At 35.5% G+C, this 25789-nt stretch overlaps 1 protein-coding gene across 10 annotated transcripts in view; it reads left to right on the top strand.

Moving 5' to 3' along the window:
• LOC123531457 (partitioning defective 3 homolog) overlaps positions 1 to 25789 on the top strand; it is a 109858-nt gene that overhangs the window by 70537 nt on the left and 13532 nt on the right. For 6 of the 10 annotated variants that reach the window (XM_045312442.2, XM_045312437.2, XM_045312435.2 and 3 more), the window contains 10 exons: positions 5909 to 6379; positions 6611 to 6762; positions 7109 to 7242; positions 14986 to 15120; positions 18490 to 18717; positions 19821 to 19958; positions 23049 to 23208; positions 23861 to 24016; positions 24729 to 24889; positions 25340 to 25479. In XM_045312442.2, the coding sequence (XP_045168377.2) occupies positions 5909 to 6379; positions 6611 to 6762; positions 7109 to 7242; positions 14986 to 15120; positions 18490 to 18717; positions 19821 to 19958; positions 23049 to 23208; positions 23861 to 24016; positions 24729 to 24889; positions 25340 to 25479 (1875 nt within the window). Of the gene's footprint in view, positions 1 to 5908; positions 6380 to 6610; positions 6763 to 7108; positions 7243 to 8610; positions 8656 to 14985; positions 15121 to 18489; positions 18718 to 19820; positions 19959 to 23048; positions 23209 to 23860; positions 24017 to 24728; positions 24890 to 25339; positions 25480 to 25789 lie in introns of all 10 variants that reach the window. The other 4 variants (XM_045312438.2, XM_045312439.2, XM_045312440.2 and 1 more) reach the window with 4 other exon arrangements.

Here is a 25789-nt window from a genome sequence, read left to right as displayed (position 1 = left end):
TAATTTTTAGCTCACCTGTCACATAGTGACAAGGTGAGCTTTTGTGATCACCCTTCGTCCGTCGTCAGTCCGTCTGTCCGTGCGTCAACAATTTCTTGTCTGCACGATAGTGGTTTCATTTATGATTTTATTTTAATCAAACTTGCACACAACTTGTATCACCATAGGATCTCGGTTCCTTTCTTAAACTAGCCAGATCCCATTATGGGTTCCAGAGTTATGGCCCCTGAAAGGGCCAAAATTAGCTATTTTGACCTTGTCTGCACAATAGCAGCTTTATTTATAACTTGATTTTTACCAAACTGGCACACAACTTGTATCACCATAAGGTCTTGGTTCCTTTCTTGAACTGGCCAGATTCCTGTATGGGTTCCAGAGTTACGGCCCCTGAAAGGGCCAGAATTAGCTATTTTGACCTTGTCTGCACAATAGCAGCTTCATTTATGATTTGAATTTAATCAAACTTGCACAAAACTTGTGTCACCATAAGTTCTCGGGTTTTTTTTAACCGGCCAGATCCCTTAATGGGTTCCAGAGTTATGGCCCCTGAATGGGCCAAAATTAGCTATTTTGACCTTATCTGCAGCTTCATGTATGATTTGATTTTAACCAAACTTGCACACAACTTGTATTACCACAAGATCTTGGTTCCTTTTTTGTCAGATTCCATCATGGGTTCCAGAGTTATGGCCCCTTAAAGGTCCAAAATTGGCTATTTTGGCTTTTGCAGCCATATAGATACTTCATTTATGGTTTTATTTGATACAAACTTCCAAAATATCTTCAACAACAATAAATCTTGGATTCCATGACAAATCAGATCCAATCGTAGGTTCCAGAGTTATTTTATATCTGATTACCTCCCATGATTGTAATCAAAATGGATTTATATCAGTAAGTACTTATAGGACTTATTTGAAATTTCATTATTGTCATTAGTTGGACTGAGCCAATCAGGGTAGATAACTATGGACTGATTTTATGTCAAATGACCTCCCTTTATTTCAAATTAAAATTGGTATATCTCCGTAACTAATGAAGATACTGATCTGAAATTTCATTTATGTCAACAGATTTATTTGGCAGATCCTTCTTTTGTTCACTTACAATAATTTTTTTTTTAATTACTTCCTTTTACGTTACTGTAAATAGCTTATTTTTAGTAACTTTTTTATTATTGGGCGTAGGGAAAAACCGAGACCACTTTTCTGTGGTACAACATGGATGGTACCTCCAATTTTTAGGTGTATTTTGACATATCTGTACCTTGTAAGAATTTTTTTTCTTTTGTTAAATTTCTTCCCTTTGTTGTTCCTGTCCTTTGGACTTCGATATTTTTTCTGAGGACCTTCTTGTCCTCAAGTGCAATGATAACAGGTGAGCGATATAGGGCCATCATGGCCCTCTTGTTTGTAATTTCTGTCTGAACTAAAAAAATTTCACAAAGTCATGCATATAATGAACAATTTAACTTATTGAAGTTAATATTCTTTAAGATTCATTTACAGAGGATGCTTCTGTCAATTTCCATGAGTTCCTTGGCTACAGCTTCATGAAATTCGTTCCACTCAAACGAGCATAAATTATTTATAACCTCCAATCATGCACCTTTAAACAACAAACAACAGTATATATTGCAAAAATAGCCCTAATGTTTTGCCAAATAGTGCTTGAAAGCCTGCAGTTTTTAGCTCAACTATTCAAAGAATAGTCTAGATATTCTACTCACCCTGGTGTTTGCGTCGGCGTCACACCTTGGTTAAAGTTTTGTATGCAAGCTTTGAGACTTACTTTTTCTTTTTCCAGGTCAATTACCAACCTCACCGTGTCAAGTCACATAACTTTGACTTGTATTTTGGGCAAATTATGTTCCCTTTTGGACTTAGAAAACCCTAGTTAAAGTTTTGCATGCAAGTAACTTTCTCCAAAACTAATGCAGATATTGAATTGAAACTTCACATAATTATGTCTTTGGGGTTATAAAACTAGGTGATAGCATCAAGTCCCGTAAGTCTGACATGCATTTTGGCCAAATTATACCCCCTTTAGGACTTAGAAAATCTTGGTTAAAGTTTTGCATTAAACTTACATAAAACTAGGTGATAGCATTAAGTCCTATAAATCTGACATGCATTTTGGCCAAATTATGCCCCCTTTTGGACTTCAAAGAAGGAGGGGTATATTGTTTTGCAGATGTCGGTCTGTAGACAAATCTGTTTCTGGATGGTAACTCAAGAACGCTCGGGCCTAGGATCATAAAAGTTGATAGGGAGGTTGATCATGACCAGTAGATGACTCCTATTGATTTTGAGATCAGTAGGTCAAAGGTCAAGGTCACAGTGACCAAGAACAGTTAAACAGTTTAAGGATGATGACTCAAGAATGCTTGGGCCTAGGATCATGAAAGTTGATAGGGAGGTTGTTCATGACCAGCAGATGATCCCTATTGATTTTGAGGTGAGTAGGTCAAAGGTCAAGGTCACAGTGACCCGGAACAGTTAAACAGTTTCCAGATGATTACTCAAGAACGCTTGGACCTAGGATCATGACACTTAATAGGGAGGTTTATCATGACCAGCAGATGACTTCTATTGATTTTGGGGTCAATTGGTCAAAGGTCAAGGTCACATGGACCTGGAACAGTTAAACGTTTCTAGATGATAACTCAAGAACGCTTGTGCCTAGGGTCATTAAAGTTGACAGGAAGTTTGATCATGACCAGCAGATGACCTTTATTGATTTTTAGGTCAAAGGTCAAGGTCACATTGACCTGGAACAGTTAAATGGTTTCCAGATAATAACATGAGAACGCTTGAGCCTAGGATCAGGAAACTTAATAGGGAGGTTGATCATGACCTACAGATGACCCCTATTAGTTTTGAGGTTAATATGTCAAAGGTCAAGGCCATAGTGATCATGAACAGTTAAACTGAATGCATCAAAGGGGGCATTTTGTGTTCTACGAGCGCCTGTAACATTTAAGGTAATAATCCTTCTTCTGGGACAGCAATTCAAATAGTCGAGCATTGGCTGTCTTACGGACAGCTCTAGTTTTCCTAATTGTATAAAATGAATTTTTGAAAATACTTGACCTGATTACTGGCTACTCCTGTATAAATGCCCCACTCTCTGAAAAAAAACATCACCACATGTCCAGTGGGAAAAAATGAGTGGCTTGCCTCCAGATTCCAAAGATAAATCTGTGTTATTTTATATAATAACACTTTAATAGTTATCATGCCAAATCTAACTTCAGACTGGTTACAACTGGTACGCATGGTAAATGTGTACATGTATGATGTGAGTCAAAGTGGCAGAGTGGATAAGGTTATTGAAACCTCACCTGGGTGTAGAATTCTTCATGCGAGGAATCCATCCATCTTGCATAAGGTCACTGGTTCTATCCAGGTACCCATCCATACCTGAAACAATTCCAGGTGAGGCATATGGTTTCTTCCTCCGTGGACAATAACGGGAAAAGTGGCCATATGACCAAAATTTTGTCACTGTCACTCTAAACCCAACAAAATAAAGTGATTATAAGCTTGGGTTTGTGAGACACATCAAATGAAATTATGATGTTTTAGGTATACTGAAGGTAGCATCATCAGATGATGTTTCACGTAATTGCCTCACTTGTAAATTTGTTTTGGAAATAGGAGCCTTAAATAAACATTATTATGGAGGTATATAGTGATACATGAAATGAAATTGCTTTTAAGCTTGACTTTTTAAATTTGTTCAAATATGAGAGCATTTGTTGTCATCTTTACATCAGCATCAGTGTCTGCAACATGAAAGTCTTGCATGTAAGTAAGTCTCTCAAAAAACCTACCAGGCTAAATGTTTTCAAAACGCACATGTGTCTTTGCGGTGGCCTTACATGACAAGTTAAAGAAAGCTGGCTTTTCTTTTGTCCAAATGTTGCCCCTTTTTATGTCCCCCTTTGGAGAAGACAGGGTATATTGCTTTACTCATTGTCAGTCTGTCCATCCGTCAGTCGGTAAACTATTTGGTGGTTTCTGATTAAAGTAGAGAATGCTTTCCACTTTCAGGTAAGCATTTTTTTTCAGGGTGCTTTTACAGAAATTTTTCTGGTCATGACATTTCTCATTCAAATATTGGATGTGGATATCTCTGGATTCTAAAAAGTTTGATGAGATTTTTTTGCACTGTTGCACATTCTGTAAACTTAATTGTAACATTGAGCTTGTAAATGGTTTTATATAATCTTTTCATTCTCTGAATGTTGCATATTTCTTGTCTATCTGTTGCAGCATGGACGTTTCTTTCTTGAACTGGCCAGATCCCATTATGGGTTCCAGAGTTATGGCCCCTGAAAGGGCCAAAAATAGCTATTTTGACCTTGTCTGCACAATAGCAGCTTCATTTATGATTTGATTTTAACCAAACTTGCACAAAACTTGTGTCACCATAAGATCTTGGTTCCTTTCTTGAACTAGCCAGATCCCATTATGGGTTTCAGAGTTATGGCCCCTGAAAGGGCCAGAATTAGCTATTTTGACCTTGTCTGCACAAAAGCAGCTTCATTTATGATTTTATTTTAACAAAACTTGCACACAACTTGTATCACCATAAGATCTTGGTTCCTTTGTTGAACTGGTGAGATTCCGTTAGGGGTTCCAGAGTTATGGCCCCTGAAAGGGCCAGAATTAGCTATTTTGACCTTGTCTGCTTAATAGCAGCTTCATTTATGATTTGAATTTAATCAAACTTGCACAAAACTTGTGTCACCATAAGATCTTGGTTCCTTTCTTGAACCGGCCAGATCCCTTAATGGGGTCCAGAGTTATGGCCCCTGAATGGGCCAAAATTAGCTATTTTGACCTTGTCTGTACAATAGCAGCTTCATTTATGATTTGATTTTAACCAAACTTACACACAACTTGTATCACCACAAGATCTTGCTTCCTTTATTGAACTGGCCAGATTCCTTCTTGTGTTCAAGAGTTATGGCCCCTTAAAGGTCCAAAATCGGCTATTTTGGCTTTTGCAGCCATATAGAGGCTTCATTTATGGTTTTTTTTATTCAAACTTCCAAAATATCTTCAACAACAATAAATCTTGGATTCCATGACAAATCAGATCCAGTCGTAGGTTCCAGAGTTATTTTATATCTGATTACCTCCCATGATTGTAATCAAAATGGATTTATATCAGTAAGTCCTATAGGACTTATTTGAAATTTCATTATTGTTATTAGTTGGACTGAGACAATCAGGGTAGATAACTATGGACTGATTTTATGTCAAACTACCTCCCTTTATTTCAAATTAAAATGGGTATATCTCCATAACTAATGAAGATACTGATCTGAAATTTCATTTATGCCAACATATTTATTTGGCAGATCCTTCTTTTGTTCACTTACAATATTTTTTTTTAATTACTTCCCTTTTACATTACTATAAATAGCTTATTTTTAGTAACTTTTTTATTATTGGCCATAGGGAAAAACCGAGACCACTTTTCTGTGGTACAACATGAATGGTACCTCCACTTTTTAGGTGTTTTTTGACATATCTATACCTTGTAAGATTTTTTTTCTTCTTTTTGGTTAAATTTCTTTCCTTTGTTGTTCTTCTCCTTTGGATTTAGATATTTTTTCTGAGGACCTTCTTGTCCTCAAGTGCAATGTTAACAGGTGAGCGATATAGGGCCATCATGGCCCTCTTGTTTTCAGGGTGCTGTTACAGAAATTTTTCAGGTCATGACATTTCTCATTCAAATATTGGATGTGGTTATCTCTGGATTCTAAAAAGTTTGATTAGATTTTTTTGCACTGTTGCACATTCTGTAAACTTAATTGTAACATTGAGCTTGTAAATGGTTTTATATAATCTTTTCATTCTGTGAATGTTCCATATTTCTTGTCTATCTGTTGCAGGATGGACGTTTACAAGTGAACGACCAGCTGTTGGAAGTGAACAGCACCTCCCTTATAAACCATGCAAACACTGAGGCTATGGACCTCTTACGCAATGCTATGCAAGTGGATGGACCTGTTCCAGGATGTATAAATATTAAAGTTGCCCGCAGGATCGGCGCTCCTTCCCCCTCCCCATTTGCATCCCAGGGTTCGGAGGATGCTGAATGGATTAGTGGAGAGAAGGAATTAAATAACAATGATTCTTTAGACACAAGTGATCAAATGCCGGGAGATACTAATAGAACTCCTGAAAAATTCAAAAACGGTGATATTCCAAGTAATTTCAAATCTCCGAATCTATTTCTGGATAGAATTATGGCGGGAAATGGACTAAGAAACGAGTCTTACACTCGAGCCACTCATGAAAGTTACGTCGAAACTCCAGAGCCTTATCGTACTAAAGGGAATCTCATTGACCTCTCTAAACAGGTACACTTTATTTTATAATAGATTTTTATCCCTTTCTTCATGGTTGCAGTGTCAAAAAAGAAACTGAAAATGTTTTAATGGTGCTCTTGTATCGAGTCATTTGAATATTTGTATATAGTCAATTCAGTCTATTGAATATGACAGTTTTATCTGTGCAGGAAAGATGTTCATATAATAAAGAACAAGTGTTTTGTTTAAAGTCTGAATAAAATTGTTATGTTTAATTTGCAGAGACCACGACCTCATTCTACACTAGGCATAGAGCGAGGGTCACCACCAGGATCAAATAGTTCCAGCTCAGAAGATATGAGCAAGGAACCAGCCTGGATTCATGGTCCAGACTGGACCAGACATGCTAGTCAAACAAGTGAAGAAAGTGAGCTGTAAGTTGTGAACCAGTCATATTTTTGTTTATAGAAAGATACAAACCAGGCATTACAAGCACCTGACAGATCAGCTAAGGAACAAGCCTGGAAGATGGTTTGGATAGGACCAAACATGCTAGTCAAAAACAAAAAACATAAACTTTAGTTTAGAACCAGTCAAATTTTAAATATAGAACAGTCTAAAGTAGGCTTGTTCTCTTCTATGGTTATCAAACCTTATGCTAATGTCAATTTAGCATAGAGAACAGTACTGTATAAATACTAGAATCCTTCCAAATCATATAGTAATTGCATTTAAGAATTTTATTTATTGTAATAATTTTGTTATCATGCATGTTTACAGAAGTCCTGGGCCTGATGGCTTCAGTAGAGACGGTTTCGGTAGACAGAGTATGTCTGAAAAACGTAAAGGTCACGGTGACCCGAGGAGCAGTGAAATCTATCAGAAAGTCCGAGGCTTGAAGGAACTTAATAAAGGTATTGTTAGAGGGTTCACTTGCAGTGAATCAAAACTTCTCCATCATATTTGCATATTGAACATCAGGATGACTTTTGTCAGCAGAAAATGTATGTTAGTCTCCATATTTGGTATTTTACAGTGGCAGTATTTTTTCATTTCATTTCAAAAAACTTGGTGAGTTCAAAATTATAATGAAATAATAAAATTGGAAAGCTATTAACACACTCAAATATTTGCCAAATTTTAATAGAGACTTGCACATTTCTTCTGCATGTCAAGCTGTGACAACTGTAATATATATGTAAATAATAATTATTCACCTAAGGTTGCTAGGTACACATGCACTAAGCATTATGAACAAAGTACACATTTAACCCATGTATATGAATGCATACTGAATACTGTGAAATCATGGATATTCAAAGGGGACTAGTTTTTGTGGACTTCATTGTTTGGTCAGTCCGCAAAATTAAATTGGTGGCTGAGTGTTTGAGGTTGTTGACTTCTAATTATTTGCCCTCCTCCACTGTGGATTTAAAACCTGTCTTGGGGTGTAAAGTTTTTCTTACAAGGAAGCTGTCCAGGTAGTCGATGGTTCTACCCAAGGTGTTGGCCCCTGCCTGAAATGATACTCAAGGGAGGCACCTGGGGTCTTCCTGCACATGAAAATTTGGAAAGTTACCATGTGACCTATGATTGTGTAAGCGTGATGTTAAACCCAGCAGTAACAGCAACAAAAAATCCTCGCAAATAAGTAAAATCCTAACATATTTTATGTTCAAAATATGAAATCCCTGAATTCATATCTCCACAAAACTGTTGTTTTGATCAAAACCACGAAATCAGTGCCCATAGAGAATTATATGATTTCACAGTATAGATCCTTTGATAAATAAACATGTACAAACATCCCAAATATTTATTGTACTAAATTCTGATTAAAACATTAACTTAATGTATTAGCATTGTCATTGGTTGGAAAGTGTGTGCCAGTACATCAGTAAGGATCCTAAGAAAATTACTACAAAATTAACATATCTACCTGGCTTGCAAAAAGGTTGGTGGTTCTATCCAGGTACCACTTATGTCTGAACTCCAGCATTAAAGCTGAAAAGTGGCAGTATGTCCTAATGTGAAAGTCTGCTTAAAACAAATAGGCAAACAAATTCTCAGTAAGTGACAACCTGACTACACCCTATCACATTAAGAACAACAAAATCATCTTTTATACTCCATACTTGTCTTGCTATTAAGAGAACTTTCCTTGATCCTTTTCATTCCATATCGAACCTTATGCATTACATTCTTGTACAAAATATAACTTTTTTCTTGTTTCTTTTACATTCTGATCAACTTTAAACATTATATTTACAATGCATTCCCAGATGGGTTGTGTACATCAGTACAGAGATCAAAATCATTTCATACAGGTAGTTTTAAAATCTGTCATCTTGTTAGTGCAAAAACCTTGTATCTTTTAGAGATAGAGTGTTTTTGCACTGGAAAGTAGATGACATTGTCTTCCATTCAGTTCTGTGCATTATTAACAAAATCATTATGATGATAGTTAGAATATGTGTTGAATGGAAAAAGGAATTGGCTGTTGTTGTTGTTTTTCGATGTACGGGAAGTAGAAAATTTACATGTTGCTGTATCTATTCATTGGGCATTATCTAGGTTAAAGGGTGAAAAAATGTCTGACACACCTGTAGAAAAAGTGATGGGTCTGTTTCAAAGATATTTTCCAAATTTTGGCCACAAAAGCTGCATCTTCTTTGACATAAAAGACATAAACATGTTCTATTTTTGAAATCCTCCATTACAAACTTGGTATTATAAGCTTTATTTTGCAGCATAATTTACTACTGATTGTGCAAACTATATTTACTGATGTTGGCCCAACTTTAGGTCAATAGATACTTGCTATCTGGTAACATTTTTTGTCCATAATTTTAAAGGCAGACCTTGAGTTGTAAAAATGCAGTGTCTGCATCTGTGTTTTAGTGTGTTGAATGGACACTCTATTGTTTTAAAAGGATATTTTCTAATGAGGGAATGTGTATTTGATAACAGCCAATTCTTTTTCTATGAATAAGTGTTATAACAGATGCTTTGAGAATGCTTTATGATTTGTGTCATCACATCATCATTTTCTGAATGAATGATACAAAATATATCTGTTTCCATAACATTGCATTTTTAGTACCATATTTATTCCTCTGAAAGCCCCAAGGGCTTCAGATTTGCAGAGTATGGTAGAAGACATGTATTTTGAAACTTTTAAAAAGGAGATAGAAATATCATTGAAAAATCTCTGAATATCAGTATTAGAAGTTTTTAATCAGATGATGTAGCTATGCTTAAAAATATCTATACACAAGTTAAACTTTTTTTCTCTCATCTATTCAAAGAATACTAGAGCTATTGGACTCACCCATGTGTCGGTGTCGGCATCCCGATTTGGTTAAGTTTTTGTATGTAAGCTGGTATCTCTACTTTGCATTTTTTAAAAATTATGCCCCCTTTTTAGCTCACCTGTCACAAAGTGACAAGGTGAGCTTTTGTGATCGCGCGGTGTCCGTCGTCCGTCGTCCGTCCGTGCGTCCGTCCGTAAACTTTTGCTTGTGACCACTCTAGAGGTCACATTTTTCATGGGATCTTTATGAAAGTTGGTCAGAATGTTCATCTTGATGATATCTAGGTCAAGTTCGAAACTGGGTCACGTACCATCAAAAACTAGGTCAGTAGGTCTAAAAATAGAAAAAACGTTGTGACCTCTCTAGAGGCCATATATTTTTCATGAAGATCTTCATGATATATTGGTCATGAATGTTTACCTTGATGATATCTAGGTTCACAAGTTCGAAACTGGGTCACGTAATGGGTCAAAAAACTAGGTCATTAGGTCTAAAAATAGAAAAACCTTGTGACCTCTCTAGAGGCCATATTTCTCAATGCATCTTCATGAAAATTGGTCAGAATGTTCATCTTGATGATATCTAGATCAAGTTCGAAATTAGGTCACGTGGGGTTAAAAACTAGGTCAGTAGATCTAAAAATAGAAAAACCTTGTGACCTCTCTAGAGGCCATATTTTTCATGAGATCTTCATGAATATTGGTCAGAATGTTCACCTTGATGATATCTAGGTCAAGTTCAAAACTGGGTCATGTGGGATCAAAAACTAGGTCAGTAGATCTAAAAATAGAAAAACTTTGTGACCTCTCTAGTGGCCATATTTCTCAATGGATCTTCATGAAAATTGGTCAGAATGTTCATCTTGATGATATCTAGGTCAAGTTCGAAACTGGGTCATGTGCAGTCAAAAACTAGGTCAGTAGGTCTAAAAATAGGAAAACCTTGTGACCTCTCTAGAGGCGATATTTTTCAATGGATCTTCATGAAAATTGGTCAGAATGTTTACCTTGAAGATATCTAGGTCAAGTTCGAAACTGGGTCACGTGGGGTTAAAAACTAGGTCAGTAGATCTAAAAATAGAAAAACCTTGTGACCTCTCTAGAGGCCATATTTTTCATGAGATCTTCATGAATGTTGGTCAGAATGTTCATCTTGATGATATCTAAATCAGATTCGAAACTGGGTCACGTGGGGTCAAAAACTAGGTCAGTAGGTCTAAAAATAGAAAAAACCTTGTGACCTCTCTAGAGGCCATATTTCTCAATGGATCATCATGAAAATTGGTGAGAATGTTCAGCTTGATGATATCTAGGTCAGGTTCTTAACTGGTTCATGTGCGGTCAAAAACTAGGTCAGTAGGTTGAAAAATAGAAAAACCTTGTGACCTCTCTAGAGGCCATATTTTTCACGAGATCTTCATGAAAATTGGTCAGAATGTGCACCTTGATGATATCTAGGTCAAGTTTAAAAGTGGGTCACGTGCCTTCAAAAACTAGGTCATTAGGTCAAATAATAGAAAAACCTTGTGACCTCTCTAGAGGCCATATTTTTCAATGGATCTTCATGAAAATTGGTCAGAATTTTTTATCTTGATGATATCTAGGTCACATGTGCTCAGAAACTAGGTCACTATGTCAAATAATAGAAATAACGATGTCATACTCAGTTGAACACTGGGTCATGTGGAGATAGGTGAGCGATTCAGGACCATCATGGTCCTCTTGTTTTCACTTAGCAGTTAATTATACCCCCACAAAGCGAAGTTTGGGGGGTGTATATAGGAGTGAACTTGGCGGTCGGTCCGTTGGTTTTTGTGGTTTCCGGATGATAACTCATGAAAGGCTTGACCAATTTGAATAATTTATCTGTAACATCAGAAAATACAGGTCAAGTTCGAATTTGGGGTCAATAGGTCAAAGGTCAAGGTCACAGTGACCCTGAACAGTTAAACAGTTTCCGGATGATAACTTGAGAACGCTTGGGCCTAGGATCATATACAGTGAAACACCGCTCGCTCGAGGTCGCAAGGGGATGAGCAAAATGCTCGAGTTATCCATGGTTTCGAGCGACCCAAACATTGACCAACATACTAAGAAAATTGAAGTTTGTTTACCAGTTGTCATCGAGACCATTTGCAGAGGAAACGGTGATGCGTAATAATAACACACTCGTGACATTTTCAAAAAACGTATTACAAACGTTATTTATGATAGATCGTAAATGGCACATGTGAAGAAACAGCTAAGACATTTCATTTTTTTTATTGAAATACTGTAATTGAATTCGCAATTTTCTTCTCCAAATTAAGATTTCATAATTATCGTCTCAATTTTATGAAAAGGCTATCTTATTTCCTTTATTTGCATGCAAACAGCTGTTGATAAAAATATTAAAATCTCATAATTATCTTCTCGATCCCGCAGAAAAAAGTAATAAAAAAATATTAATTAATAACAATTTTGATCAATAAAATTTTTCTTCCACCTTTCATCAATAATTAATCTCATTATCAGATCAAATATACCGACAAACAAACATTTAAGATAGTCGGGGAATAGACGATGCAATTCTCACAACGTGCGAAAATTTTAAATTAACTGATACATTTTGATCGCCAACAGTGTGAAAAATTTTGACACCTCTGCTCGAGTTTGCCATAAGCAACAAAGAGTAAATTAATACACAGGGATCAGGTGTCATGCTCGAGCGATCGAGTTATCGATGCTCGACCCAGCCATGGTAATTTCACATAGAAAATAGAAGGAAATTGGCCGGGACCACATGAATTGCTCGAGCGAGCCCGGGTGCTCGAGTCATCGATGCTCGAGCGAGTGGTGTTTCACTGTATTTTGGTATACAGGTGTAACATCATGAAATACAGGTCAGATTCGACTTTGGGATCTGTAGGTCAAAGGTCAAGGTCACAGTGACTCGGAACAGTTAAATGGTTTCTGGATGATAACTTGAGAACACTTGGGCCTAGGATCATAATTTTTGGTACACAGATGTAACATCATGAAATACAGGTCAAGTTCGAATTTGAGGTCTATAGGTCAAAGGTCAAGGTCACAGTGACTCGGAACAGTTAAAAGGTTTCCAGATGATAACTTGAGAACGCTTGGGTCTAGGATCTTAAATTTTTGTACACTGCTGTAACATGATTAAATAGAACATGTTCAACTTGAGGTTAGTAGGTCAAAGGTCAAGGTCACAATAACACGAAACAGTTAAACGGTTTCCAGGTGATAACTTGAGAACGTTTGGGCCTAGGATCATGAAAATTGATAGTGAGGTTGGTTATGACCAGCAGATGACCCCTACTGATTTTGAGGCCAGCAGGTCACAGGTCAAGGTCACAGTGACCTGGAACACTGAAACGGTTTTCAGACAATAACTTCACAACGCTTGGGACTAGGATCAAGAAATTTAATAGGGAGGTTGGTCATGACCAGCAGATGACCCGTAATTATTTTGGGTTCCAAAGGTCAAAGGTCATTTAAACCTTTTCCGGACAATAACTTGAGAACGCTTGGGCCAAGGGTCATGAAACTTCATAGGGAGGTTGATCCTGACCAGCAGATTACCTCTATTGATTTTGAGGTCAGTAGGTCAAAGGTCAAGCAAGTTCAGCTTTGACATTGGCTTAGTTCTGTGACAAGGCCATATTGTGGGGGTATAATTCATCACTCCTGTGACAACTCTAATTGGTTAAGTTTTTGTATGTAAGCTGGTATCTCAGTATCCACTAATGGGAATGAATTGAAACTTCACACACTAAGTTCACTGTCATGATCTGACATGCACTGTGCAGGTCTCATAACTCTACTTTGCATATTTACAAAATTATGCCCCTTTTTCGACCTAGCAGTTTTTGGTTTAGTTTTTGTATGTAAGCTGGTATCTCAGTATCCACTAATGGGAAAGGATTTAAACTTCACACACTTGTCCACTGTCATGAGCTGATAAACACTGTGCAAGTTCCATAACCCTATTTCCCATTTTTACAAAAATTATGTCCCTTTTTTGACTTTTGTATTCATTCAGTTGACAAGGCTGTTGAATAGTCGAGCGTTGCTGTCCTTCGACAGCTCTTGTTTTATTCTTGGTGAAAGCTTACCAAAATCTCCCAAAGAGATTCTGTCTAAGTGTTTATATTAAGCAGGCTGGACTGAGGGTTTCATCAGTCATAAGAGGTGAAACATTTATTTAGAAGTTTTCGAAAAGTTAAGGATAGTAAGAGTTTTGATTATTAACCTTTAGCCTGCAAAATTTCTAAAATGGACTTGGCCACCATTCAGTTTGGGCAGTACCATTTATCATTTGAAGGGATGTTTACTGAAAATTTACTGACTTAATAGCGAACAGTGCAGACCAGGTCAAAGGCAGAATTACTTCCTGCCAGCAGGCTAAAGGTTAAAATGTCTGTTTGTTTGCTTGAAATAAGGAAGATTATGAGATACGTTGAAGAGGGCTTTTTCTGGAATAAATATGGTACAAAGGTATATTTGCATAATTATGATTTTGAGCATGAGCCATCTTTTGAATGAATCTAAATGCACTATCATTGTCACGCTATATATGTTCAGAGGTTCATTTCATATAGTTTGTAATTCAAATCTTTCTGTACAAATTTAGATTGTTAAAATACTATCCAGGATACTTTTGATTCATACATCCGTAGTTAAAATGTAAACACATTTATCTTCATTTGTGCAGAAACCAAATTGAAATTAAATAGTTTTTTAGTGCAAACTGTTGAATACATTTTTATTAAGCATGCTGTTTATTAGAACTTCTGTGTAAGTTATGAAAGCACTCTTTCCAGTAAATAAGAAATTTTAAAAATGAAATTTTAAAAAAAGCATAATCAAAGATAACAAAGATAAAATAACACAATGTCTCTATATTAGAAAATTTTCATAAAAATGAATTGGCACTGATTTTGGTAAATAATTAGACTTGTATCTAACTGCGAGTTATAACATTTCATACAAACCTTTATCATTTTTATGTTAATCAAAAATTATGCTATTTACATTGTATAAATTGCAAAATTGTACAAGTAGTTTTCAACTTATAACACTTTGTCTTTTTTTTTAATGTCTTTAATTGTAGAAAAAGATGATGAAATTTTGTTTTCAAAGATTGAACTTTGTTTGTGTTGACAGTCCGATATGTTGGGTTGATGAATATTCACTTGTATATTTATCATCAACATCATCAGTGTCATTATCATCATTGTTATCAATATCATCATTATAAAGATCATCATCGGCATCATTCACAATCAAACATATTTCCTTCATTGTTCATTTATTTGTAATTCCCCATTTGAATCGTCAGGCCTGCAGAGATCAATTCAGCAGTCAGGAAGTTATGGTCGACTGGTTAGAGCCGGTTCTGCAGACTCACTGCTCAGTCGTTCCAACAGCAACATTAATAGTCCCCGAGCTCTCGTGCATGAAAAATACGGCTTGTGTATGTATTAGGCTTGATCCCTAAACCTTGTTCGTAGTTTGTGGGCTGATGTTGTATCCATAGTAACAAGTTTGCATGCGTGGGTCAGATTTTTATTTTCAACAAAAATGCATTTGTCAAAAAGTAAAGAAAAAAACTGTTATGTGTTACAAATTGCAAGTTAATTTCATGCAGTAAACAGTAGATTTGGACTTCAAATCACACCATATTCCCAGGTATATATGCCTTCTGTTAAAGAAAATTTCATGAAATGAGTTTTAGAATTCACAAATTCTGTAGTTACTTCATTATACTTGGTATTTGGACTCCCAATTTAAGAAAAGATTGTGCAAGTTTTGGCAAATGCATTTAGTAGAACATTTGTATTACTGTTGTTAACGTTGCTGTTACTGTGTTAAATGGGGAAACATAAGTTTCACTGTTTACGTACATGTAGATGTTGTCATTTTTTCATCATTTAATCATTATATGTTCATTTATTTTCATTTGCTTCGTTTCACATTTTAGAAGATAAGTTTTTAGCTCACCTGAGCACGAAGTGCTCAAAGGTGAGCTTTAGTGATCACCCTGTGTCCGGCGTCCGTCGTCGTCCATCGTCAACAATTTGACTGTTAACACTCTAGAGGTCACATTTTAGGCCCAATCTTAATGAAACTTGGTCAGAATGTTACCCTCCATAAAATCTTGGAGGAGTTCGATATTGGGTCATCTGGGTTCAAAAACTAGGTCACCAGGTCAAATCAAAGGAAAAGCTTATTAACACTCTAGAGGTCACAATTTTGACCCAATCTTAATGAAACTTGGTCAGAATGTTACCCTCCATAAAGTCTTGGACGAGTTCGATATTGGGTCATCTGGGATCAAAAACTAGGTCACCAGGTCAAATCAAAGGAAAAGCTTGTTAACACTCTAGAGGTCACATTTTTGGCCCAATCTTAATGAAACTTGGTCAGAATGTTACCCTCCATAAAATCTTGGATGAGTTCGATATTGGGTCATCTGGGGTCAAAAACTAGGTCACCAGGTCAAATCAAAGGAAAAGCTTGTTAACACTCTAGAGGTCACAATTTTGGCCCAATCTTAATGAAACTTAGTCAGAATGTTATCCTTAAAAAAGTCTTGGACGAGTTTGATATTGGGTCATCTGGGGTCAAAAAATAGGTCACCAGGTCAAATCAAAGGAAAAGCTTGTTAACACTGTAGAGGCTGCATTTATGACTATATCTTCATGAAACTTGATCAGAATGTTAATATTGATGATCTTAAGGTCCAGTTTGAATCTGGGTCATGTAGGATTAAAAACTAGGTCACCTGGTCAAATCAAAGGAAAAGCTAGTTAAAACTGTAGAGGCCACATTTATGACCATATCTTAATGAAACTTGGTCAGAATGTTTATCTTGATGCTCTTTAGGTCAAGTTTAAACCTGGGTCAGCTTCGGTCAAAAACTAGGTCACTAGGTTAAATCAAAGGAAAAGCTTGTTAACACTAAAGAGGCCACATTTATGACTATATCTTCATGAAACTTAGTCAGAATATTAAACTTGATGATCTTTAGGTCAAGTTCGAATCTGGGTCATGTTGGGTCAAGAATTAGGTCATGGGGGCAAATCGAAGGAAAAGCTTGTTAACACTCTAGAGGCCACATTTATGACTGTATCTTCATGAAACTTAGAATGTTAAACTTGATGATCTTTAGGTCAAGTTCGAATCTGGGTCATGTTGGGTCAAAAACTAGGTCACGGGGTCAAATCAAAAGAAAAGCTAGTTAACACTGTAGAGGCCACATTTATGAACATATCTTGATGAAACTTGGTCAGAATGTTAATCTTGATGATCTTTAGGTCAATAGGTCAGGTGAGCGATACAGGGCCTTAATGGCCCTTTTGTTTATTCTAAGAAAGGTCGACATTCAGTACATTTTTTTTCTAGCCATTGCTGGCTTGATAGGGTCTTAGAAAGCATCAAGAGGGAGGCGTATAGCAGGGGGACAACTTACCCAAAAAAAAAAAAATAGATTTAGAGCGTTTCCAATATAGAGATAAAATTGAAAAATTAATATAAGGTTTTCATTAATTCTTTTCATGAAGTCTGAAAATTTTGAAATTGGTTTGTATGGTAAAATATTTGCAAAATATGACCTCTGTGAGAGTAGTTATTTGTTTTGTTAATAACACTGTCATATTTATTTTTCATGAAGTGTTTATTTTCATGAGAATGGGCATTTAGCAAGAAACCCCTCCAAGTATTTCTTTTGTAGTACTTTGAATGTGGTATATTTCAGTTTTAGATGCATTGGTGTACAAAATGTAAATTTCTAAATAAGGTTACAAAGTATTTAGTGTTTTATAGCCTTAGGTTAGATGGTAATATCTGTGTAATGTCAGCATGCAGGTGACATCATTGTTGGTGGAGGGTTTTACAGTAGAGTACAGCTTTTGTCATAGTCCTTTTTTTCAGCAATAGTCAGTCCATAGACAGTCAGTCTGACTTGATCAACTGCTTGGTTTTGACTGGTTTCCTACTTTTCTAGACATTCAAGGTGTTAAAGGAACACAGGGAACCAGTCCATTATGCAGGTACCCCTGATGAATATTGGAGAGTAAATCAGGTCAGACTATTGTTGGATATGGAATGTCAGATGTCAGAATACAAGGAGCGGAGAGCTGGCTGTGTCATGTAACTGCATGTTAAATGAATAGAAGAAAATATTTTGTACAAGTTTCTGAGAGACTGATCAGATTCGGCTGGTAAATTTCAGGTTTATGAAAAAACAAAGACTTCATTTTTTTGTGTGATAAACTAGTGCATTCCCGCTATGCAGTTAAATGACAGGCTAATGGTGGTTTGGACCAGACCTGCCAGCAAGTCAGTCGGATCTTGCAGATATGATACCTTAACAAATCATTTTGTTGATCAGTTAGTTTTATGGACTGTTCAGTTTGCACTATATATCTATGTTGATGTTGTTTTACTTATCATTTTGGAATAACTCTTCACATTTAATGTTGGAAATGGACACATTGTATGTTTTGTTGTTTTTAGTAACAATAAAGAAAATGTACAAAATGAAATTATGTTCAAGTTCTCCCCTTTTAACAATATTGCAAGGATTAGATATTTTTGTACTTTTTCAAAGTAAAATGCATACATTTTATAGAGCCAGCATAATGTTAGGTAATGTAATTTTTTTGTCTTTGTTTATTTGAAATTTTCATTAAAAGTTGCCCTGTATTTATGTGTATATATAGATTCTATTTGATATTTATAGTAACGATGCATGGTTTTTAAATGACATATATACTAAGTCTTATTATGGTATACAAAACGTTTAATGAAAGATTAGAAAAAAAGTTCTTGATATTTTCAGCAAATATTCGAGGCCCCGCCCCACCAACAAATCTGAAGAGGTTTAGCTCCCTAGAGAACCTCTCCACAATGCCAGACCCTGATCCAGATCCTGACATGAGTGCGAGTTTCGAGGATGATGAAGTCAGTCCACAGCCGCGTATGGCACGTAGACGTGGGGGAAACGAGAGTTTCAGGGCAGCAGTTGACCGATCTTATGACCCAGTGCCTAAACTTGAAATGGACCCCTGTAAGTTAATGCTAATAGTAAATAGACAAAGGCACTTTTGAAGATTTGAAGTTATTTTTAAGAGTGTGAAGTCCTGTATCCTCTTGCATAGAATTTCATGCATCTAAAAGGCTGTAGAATTGCAGAGATTACAGGTTTATCAACTTCTGTCCCTGAAACTGAGGATGAGGGATATACAAAACTCTCTGAATACTGAGATACATGTGACAAAGATATGTACTTGTCCGTACATATTCCCCAGAATCTTGTGTCAAATTTTGCATACATTTTCTGATGGTCAGATCAAATTTGATGTATAAATGAGAGTTTTGATAACTTTGAAGACTTCTGAATTTATTTGATGTTGGAGTGTTCTGAGTTCTCTGTTGTGAAACCAGAGGGAACTTCTGGTGGGGGGGGGGGGGGGGAGTTCATTCCCCATCTTTCTGTCATACAAAGTGGAATCCCTTGATAACTTTCAAACTACAAGATATTTTTACATGAGTCTTGGTACCTGTATAGACAGATATTTGAAGAATGTTATTTTGTTCCTATGGCAAGATAATTATGTTATGAATATTTAACTGAAAAGTGATGAGGTTGAATCTTGCAAAAACTTTTGAAGTACAAGACATTTTTTCATGAAACTTGGTAATGATACATGGATAGATTGCAGTATAGAGAATATTCATGTTTATTTATTAGCCTTTTGCCTTCTGGCAGCAAGTGATTCTGCCTTTGCGACCAGTGCATGCATGGTCAGTAAATTTTCAGTGAACACCCCTTCGAATAATAAATGGCATTGCCCAAATTGAAAGATAGAACAGTCCATTTTAGAAATTTGGCAGGGTAAAAGGTAAGTTTCAGTATAGAAAAATATGGTTCTAATGGCAGCAGTTATGACAAATGCGCCTTCCAGTAGGTGACTTTTGTTGCTTGGCAATAATCTTTTTATTTTCAATACCAACTATTTAGTTGTATCATACTTGGTTAGAGCACGTGTTCTCAAGGAATACATTCATGATTATAATATCATTGAGATAAAAAAGTAATATACAACACAAAAGATTATACTCTGAAAAAAAAGTTCCTACTTTTAGACTTTTATATTTTCAACCAATCAGATGATGACGAATCAAATGTACCAACAGCAGCTTTACGGAGAAGCCACTCTGGTAATATTGTGCGATCCCTCTCTTCTATATATTTACGGCATGGTGTAATATGCAAGTCGCTTGATTATATATTTCGTCTTTCCGAAGGTACCCGAGGGGTTGGAATGAAGTTCTTTTCTGTTCTCACATTATTTTATGTTTACAGTTCTATAGTTATCCTTTTAGTTACATAAAGTTGTTTAGTTAAATTAATATTTTGTTTATATGTGATATTCAGACAGTCTGTAACACAACCAGGCAAAGTAAAGAAGAATATATATTGTTCAGTCTACACAGTTATTTGAATGGAGGGTTTAACATTTCTCTGTTGTAGATATGTGTAACAAGTTTTTTAAGGTCAATCCAAGCATTTCAGAGTTATTTGCCCTTGAACTTTACTGGTTTATTTGTGAATGGCAATTTGTGGTATGACCTACAGTTTTAAATGGATTCTAATGAAACTTCACCAACATGTTCACCATGAAGTGTAAATGTGCACTGACATATTATTTTTGGTCAGTTGAGGCATTGCAGAGTTATGCGCCCTTGCATTAAGACAAAATTTCTTATTTCCTCTGACAAAACAATCTTACTAGGGTATTAATCACATTCAGTGATAGCTCTAGCTGTTATCTCCTAAAAGAAGCGTGATGAATTATGTCTGAATATTGCTATTTCAGTTTGTTGTTCAGTGAAGCATGACAGTTTATACTAGTGTGATGATTTTAATGATTAAAAGCATGATCAGGTTTAGACATCAGATTCGCATGATTTGATAAAAAACAATTTTTTTTCACAGTTAAATTAAGTATCTAGTTTCTGATCAAATTTTAGAATAGGAGATAGATTGTGATAGTCTTTATACAGGACAGACATTTTTTGTTGAAGTTTCAGTTGAGAGTGTTTGATTTATATAGATTTGTTATTGATTATGAAAATGCATTACCGTTGTGAAGAGATTACCTGATTTAAGTGGGTTTTTTACAGAGCCTTAAAAGTGATTAAAATCTTAATAAATGCTGAAATATGTGACATAGATATGTCTGTTGTGTCATCATTTCAGGACACATGTAATAATGATGAATGAAGTGAACTTCCTTCACAGATTTATGTTTTCACAGATTTATGCTTTCACAGATTTTGAAATGGAGCTTTGAAAAATGTTCATGTCTGTGAGGCTTTAAATTGATCAAGATTTTTTCTCATGATTATAGCTGCAGGAAGTTTTACTGTAAAAATCTGTATTGTTGAGCAGGTTTTATCTATGAACATTCGCTTACATGAAAGAAGTTCTGTTTTTATTAAACGCTAACCCCAACCTCTTTCCTTTTTTTTCTTCTCCAAACTAAAATAAAAAAAGTCAGATCTGACATGAAACATGTAGTTAAAGCTTGCTAAACAGTAACTGATCAGAGAGAGAAGAAAACAGGAGACAAATTTTTACATTTCTATGTTTTGCCTACCACGTAAAGACATTTTGATGAGGGTCGCTGTAATCTAGAAATGAAATGGTTCTTTGACAAACCTACAGGATACATAACATGTTCTTTTCTGTCTGAAAATATTCTGTACCATATTTGAACATGTTTGAAGTAGATAATTTAGTTGGGGGTAAAGACAAGGGCTATGCTATAATAATACTTTGAAAATATTTTTATTATGAATTTTTCAGATCTACCTAGTAAGAATGTTTATGAATGTACATTCTAATTCTAAATGATTTTAATTGTAAATTGACTGGCGAAAGAAAAGCATGTTGACTTGTCACTTCCAGATGATGAAAAGCAGAGTAAAGTAATATTTGTCATTTCTTAATGACCCAACAGGAACTATTTGCTTGATTTGTTAGGTTTTAAGTCGGGCCAATACATTTTGGTCCTTTGTCTACATGGAAATTTCAGTTTAAATTTTCAAGTAGAGACATGCATCTTGGTAGTACCATAGAATTACAAAAGTCAGCCTCAGAACTTTCAGGGCTTAAAGTAATTTTACATTCCAAAGTTGGGTTTCCAATCCTCAGAGGAGAATAGGAACAGCTGAGTCTGGACCATAGTCAATTAACTGGCTACTTAATAGGCAACTATCTATCTGTTTCTGCAACAGTACAAAAGAAGAAAATGGTCTGGAAGGCTAGAGGTGGTGATATCCTGTCGTGTTGATATGATTTTATATGCAAATCAAGTCTATTTTAATCGACTTCATGAATAGTATCTCAGCGTGACAAGTCAGTTTGCTTTTTAATTTTAGATTTAATAGTTCAAATATGGTACAGTGTTAAATAAAGATAAGTTAGAACTAGAATGCACAAAAGTTACGTTGAATTTAGATACTTGAAAACATGGACATTTTTGCTTTATTTAATTATGCACCCCATAGATTCTTGTGGGATTGACTACACAACTTATTTTGGATAATTGCCAAGCTGAATAAAAAATAACTATTCATAGAAGAACCAACTTGCAGAATCAGTGCCTAAGATAGTCCTTTTGCAAAAATGAACATGTTTTCTGGAACTTGCACCATCATAACAGAAATTAACCAATTAACAACAAAGAAAACTTACAAACATATCAATTAAATATTTATCAAAAATATGTATTGAATATAAATCCTACAATAAATAAATGGTAATTCATATTATAAGCAGTATATGGGACTATATAAGTTAGACAAGTACTTTTCAGTGAGTCGTTTGCTGAATATTATATCGGATATAATTATATGAGCCTCATTTTGAATTTGAGCATTTTCCATGACAGCTGTATATATTTATTTATTACAGAACTTGAATATTTGCAGAGATCTACTTACATGAATGATTATTATATGACATGACATGTTTTGTTTCTTTTGAAGTCCAGTGGTTCCTGATTTTAGTACGGGTTATCTCCCTTTTTAAATCTGGCAGCCATTTTTGGGGGGTCAACTTACAATACATACAATATAGAATTATAGAAAGTAGGCTAAGAAGAGTAAAATTTCTGTCTATATATATTTACTGACTACAGTTTCCAGTAAGGTAAAGAGAATTTGTTACCAGCCAACAGAATTGCACAATTATGTGATTAATTCTCCTCTGACTTGCAGCAGATTTTATACAAAGAATGAACTTTTAAAATGGCTGCCAGGAGGGATAATTTATTTTATGTGAAAAAGAAAATGTTATTCCTATAATAATTGTATTTTTAAATTCTTCAGTGGAAGAGGAGGGTAGTGAAGGAGGGTCAATAGGTCGCGACCCCACTAATTCAGCAAGGTCGTCTACAAGTGAAATGTTCACAGAAGATGGGAAAAAGAAAGGGGCCAAGAAACACAAGGATGCAAGAAAATCAGGGGGCTTGTTAAAGGGATTCTTCAAGTAAGTTTTATTTACAAAAGTCCCCTTAACTAACAAGGAACAACAGTTACTGTTAAATAAGTGCAAGTTAAAATTACACTTCTATTTCCTTACCAAATGAATAAATTTCATCTATATCGAGATGTGAGCTTCACCACTTTAGAACTACAATATTTGTTTATATGAAAAAGGTTTTTAGGACAGGTATTGGTAACTCCAATATTTGTTTTAAACCTTATCATGCTGGACACAATTGATTCTGCCTTTGCGACCCTTATTAACCCTTATCTTGCTGGACACGATTGATTCTGCCTTTGCGACCAGTGTAGATCATGGTCAGCCTGCACATCCATGCAGTCTGATCATGATCTGCACTGTTCGATGTTCAGCCAGTATTTTTTTGGTAAACACCCCTTTTAACAGTTAATGGTTCTGTCTAAATTGGAAGATGGACAAGTTCATTATAGAAATTTAGCAAGGTAAGGGTTAAGTGATATGATGAAGTGTTTTAGAGCAACGACACCTGTAGAGAGTAAATACTGAAACCACTTCAAAGTAATAACCTCTCTAAAACAATAGAAACTTCATCTTTAATAGAAGTTTTGTTATACAGAGGCTGCTCTTTTTATACAAGAATGCATTTAAGTTAGAATTGATATTTTCTTGCTCACAGGTTTGGTAAGGGTAGGAAGACTCCAGTAGATGAAGTCGGGAAAGGGGTAAAGCCTTCAGACCACAAGGACCAGCTAGACGGAGAGGCAAGGGCTCATAGGGAACATATTGAACAGGAAGAACAAAGGTGGAGGCAGGCACAGGCTGAACAGGAGAGGTAATTAACAATAAATAAAACAATTTTACTCACATGAGGAGCTAATTATAAGGGGGAATCGGGAGTGGCAGCCTAGTTGTTCAGTTGATGGCTGCTGTATCTACACATGGGGGCAGATAAAAGAATGACTTTATAAGTTTGATGCTTTCATGAATATTAATGTTAAAAAAAACCCAAAAAAACTTTAAAATTCAGCCTTTGTTAATACTGCTGCAGTGCTATCATTGTTATATGGCTGAAATATTATTTAAAAAAGGCTAAACCCATAAACACACTGCTGCAATACCATTGAAATATGACTGACAAATAGTTAAAAAGAATACACACATATTGCTGCAGTACCCATATACTACTTCTTAAATGAAGAAACATTACTGGTAATTGCCAGTTTTTTAATGTAAATGATAGAAATAGATGAGTGTATCATGCTTACTTATCAAACAAGTTTAAGTTTGACTTCTTAGTTTATAGTGTTATCTGGTACTATAATATTACCGGTAAATATTTTAGCAAGGCTGAAAGTTTGCTTTATTTGAAGTTGAAGTTGGTTGGCGAAGAAGAATATTTGCAGTGACCATCTTGTGAAATATATATGGCTATAAATAGTAGTACTTTCCTAGGTACTTATTTCCCTCATGAAAAATTCTCATTTTACAAAAGTCAGAAATCTGTCTCCAACAAGACTACATAAGTTTGTATATAATTTACACAGGGCGCAGCAGGAGTACAGGTGGTTACAGGAGCAGCAGAAGGTACGGCAGATGAACCTGCCAGATCAGCCCCTGCCCCATGGTCAGGTGCCGTTCAATCCACCGGAACCTCACAGTATGGGTCACTCGGCCCCTGTAGTCAGTGGATCAGATTTACACAGAGGTAAAATGAGCTTAGTGAAAAAAAAAAAAAGATCTGTTTTCTGTATTTATGAAGTTACTCTAACAACTGTTTGATTTCGATTTCTGTAACTACTGGCTTTGAAAAAAGTCTTCTCATATAGATGTTAAACATCAGTTCAGAGGCCTTTAGTATTGTAGAGTAGGAATACAATGTCTGCAACATATCGGCTGCAGTCCCAAGATGATTAATTCAAAACTTAATTTAAACATTTCAAAAAAACTAGAAATTCCTATTAATATTAACAAATATTTTGAATTCACAAGTGACATTATTCAGTAATATTAGTGAAAATGAAAGATCATGAATGTTACAGATTACAAAAGTGGATAAAACAGTAATTTGTTAGTGCTGACTAAACTGAGATGGTTATTTTTTAAAGTCTATAGCTGGAAATAAAATGTAGATATATTTCTCATTATTGTTGAACAGACACTGCAGTTTCTCGTGCAGAGCGTATCCAGCAATTACGTGCAGATCATCAGCGTCGGCACCAGGAAAGACAGGGACAATACCCACAGGAGGATAGAGAGGAAGAATACGAGCGACAAATACAAGAAGATGAGAAAAAGGTAATCTACCATTTTGTGATTTCGTTTTTCCTGTGAGTAAAGCTATTGGCTTGAAAATGCTTTTTGTGATTTCAGTTAATATATAATTTCACTTCACATGACTTACTTAGTCTTGTTTTGGACTCTTTTTTTTTTTTTTTTTTTTTTTTTTTTATTTCCTCTGGTTTATTCATTCACACTGTTTCAACTTGATTGGTGATATCATTTTTTTTTTATGCAAAACTTTAAGGTAACTAATGTGAGTATGGAAATAACCAGAACAAGTTACAACATTTTCTTCAAATGCTTCATCAAGTACACATGTCTCGTA

The sequence above is a fragment of the Mercenaria mercenaria genome, chromosome 11 (genome assembly GCF_021730395.1).
Source record: "Mercenaria mercenaria strain notata chromosome 11, MADL_Memer_1, whole genome shotgun sequence".
Taxonomy (NCBI): domain Eukaryota; kingdom Metazoa; phylum Mollusca; class Bivalvia; order Venerida; family Veneridae; genus Mercenaria; species Mercenaria mercenaria.
The sequence above is the reverse complement of the archived record's forward strand: the minus strand, read 5'-3'. Positions and strand labels throughout refer to the sequence as shown.